The sequence below is a fragment of the Poecilia reticulata genome, linkage group LG12, assembly GCF_000633615.1.
Source record: "Poecilia reticulata strain Guanapo linkage group LG12, Guppy_female_1.0+MT, whole genome shotgun sequence".
Taxonomy (NCBI): domain Eukaryota; kingdom Metazoa; phylum Chordata; class Actinopteri; order Cyprinodontiformes; family Poeciliidae; genus Poecilia; species Poecilia reticulata.
The window spans coordinates 17,035,272-17,036,735 of NC_024342.1; the positions used below are offsets into that span (position 1 = coordinate 17,035,272).

General features: G+C 44.2%; 1 protein-coding gene across 1 annotated transcript in view; it reads right to left on the bottom strand.

Moving 5' to 3' along the window:
- Positions 1-1,293, bottom strand: part of zdhhc8a (zDHHC palmitoyltransferase 8a) — an 11,920-nt gene extending 10,627 nt beyond the window's left edge. The window contains exon 1 of the mRNA XM_008424269.2: positions 923-1,293. Within this exon, the coding sequence (XP_008422491.1) occupies positions 923-1,026 (104 nt within the window). The 5' untranslated portion in view covers positions 1,027-1,293. The remainder of the gene's footprint in view (positions 1-922) is intronic.
- Between the last annotated feature and the right edge of the window lie 171 nt (positions 1,294-1,464).

The window sequence follows — 1,464 nt, forward strand, 5'->3', positions numbered from 1 at the left end:
TATATATATTCACTTTTTTTTCTTTTTTTTTCACATATAAATATATGGGCGAATCACATGGCATCTGCCACTGGATTCTAATCCGCTCCCTCCTCCCTCTCAATCTGGCGTCAGACTCCAGTGGAAACGGTGCGCGGCTGGAGAATACAGGGGAAACTAGGACAGATCCAGCTCCAGAGGTCAAGGGTCAGTATAGTGGCACAGAACCGATGATGATGTTTGAAGCCAAAGTAAGTCAACGTCGGTTCTTAACATAAAACTCTTAAAATGCTGCATGAGACTAACGTAACAAAATCAATTACTTAATTTTTTTTTTTTTTTTTGCATTTTTACCAAACATTTAATCCTTTTCTCACAAATCATCAAGAATTAGACGAGTTTATTTATCTTTTTTTTTAAAGCTTTGCATATATTTGACCCATATCTGACACAGTCTTCCCTCGGTGTTGTTGATTTCCAGCTGCTAACTTTATTACTGCACATATTAAATTTGCTATAGATGCACCGCCAAAATGCACTGATGTTTGTCGTAGGTGTCTTATCCCCTCAAATGTGCTTACTGTGAGTCCTCAGGGTGCGCCGGGCAGCCACCCAGACTCCAGTTCAAACTGCCAGCCAACCAGGCCAGATGTTGGGGGTCTGCCATCAAAGTGAAATCAGTAATAAATAAATAAATAAAGCAACTTTTATAATATTTTTCAAGGTTTTATTGCTCAATATAAAAGCCTGAATTTGGAGCAACGGGAATAATGTTTACCCTCTATTTAAGTAAGCTAATAGCCTGAAAGTAGTGATTTTAGGGATTAAAAAGAGAAATATGCGTTCTGGCATTCAGCTGCATCCATGGTTGAACGTGCCGTGCGGGGACAGACAAAGCACGTCAACGCCACGTTCAGAGCACTTTTCTCTCTGTCGCACTCACGTGAAGACGAAGAACATGGATGTGGAGCCGACCAGGAGGCAGGCGGCCGTGCACACCGGGACGAAGGCGCTGGGCTTCAGCGAGTCGGCGCCGCTGGCGGGCATCCTGTCCTCTCCGCGCTCATCGGGGTCTCACGCCGGCCGAAGGAACCGCAAACGGTGGCCTGTTTAGCCCTTCATAGATAGCAGACGGCGTGAAAAGTGAATTCATAGCGTGAGGAGGAAAAAAAAATACTAAGAAAGAAAGAAAGAAAGAAAGAAAGACAGTCTCCGAAAGCATAAGACCCGCAGCTCCGCAGATCGGTCCCGCATCCCCCGTCCCGACTAGTCCAACAGGCTGGCGCACAGATGCGGCTGTACCAGAGGTGGTGCTTCAACTCATGAATGACGTGAAGCGACTCTGACTGAGACCCCCTGCTGTGACCCGATGAACTACTTCACTTCCTATTAGATAGATAGATAGATAGATAGATAGATAGATAGATAGATAGATAGATAGATAGATAGATAGATAGATAGATAGATAGATAGATAGATAGATAG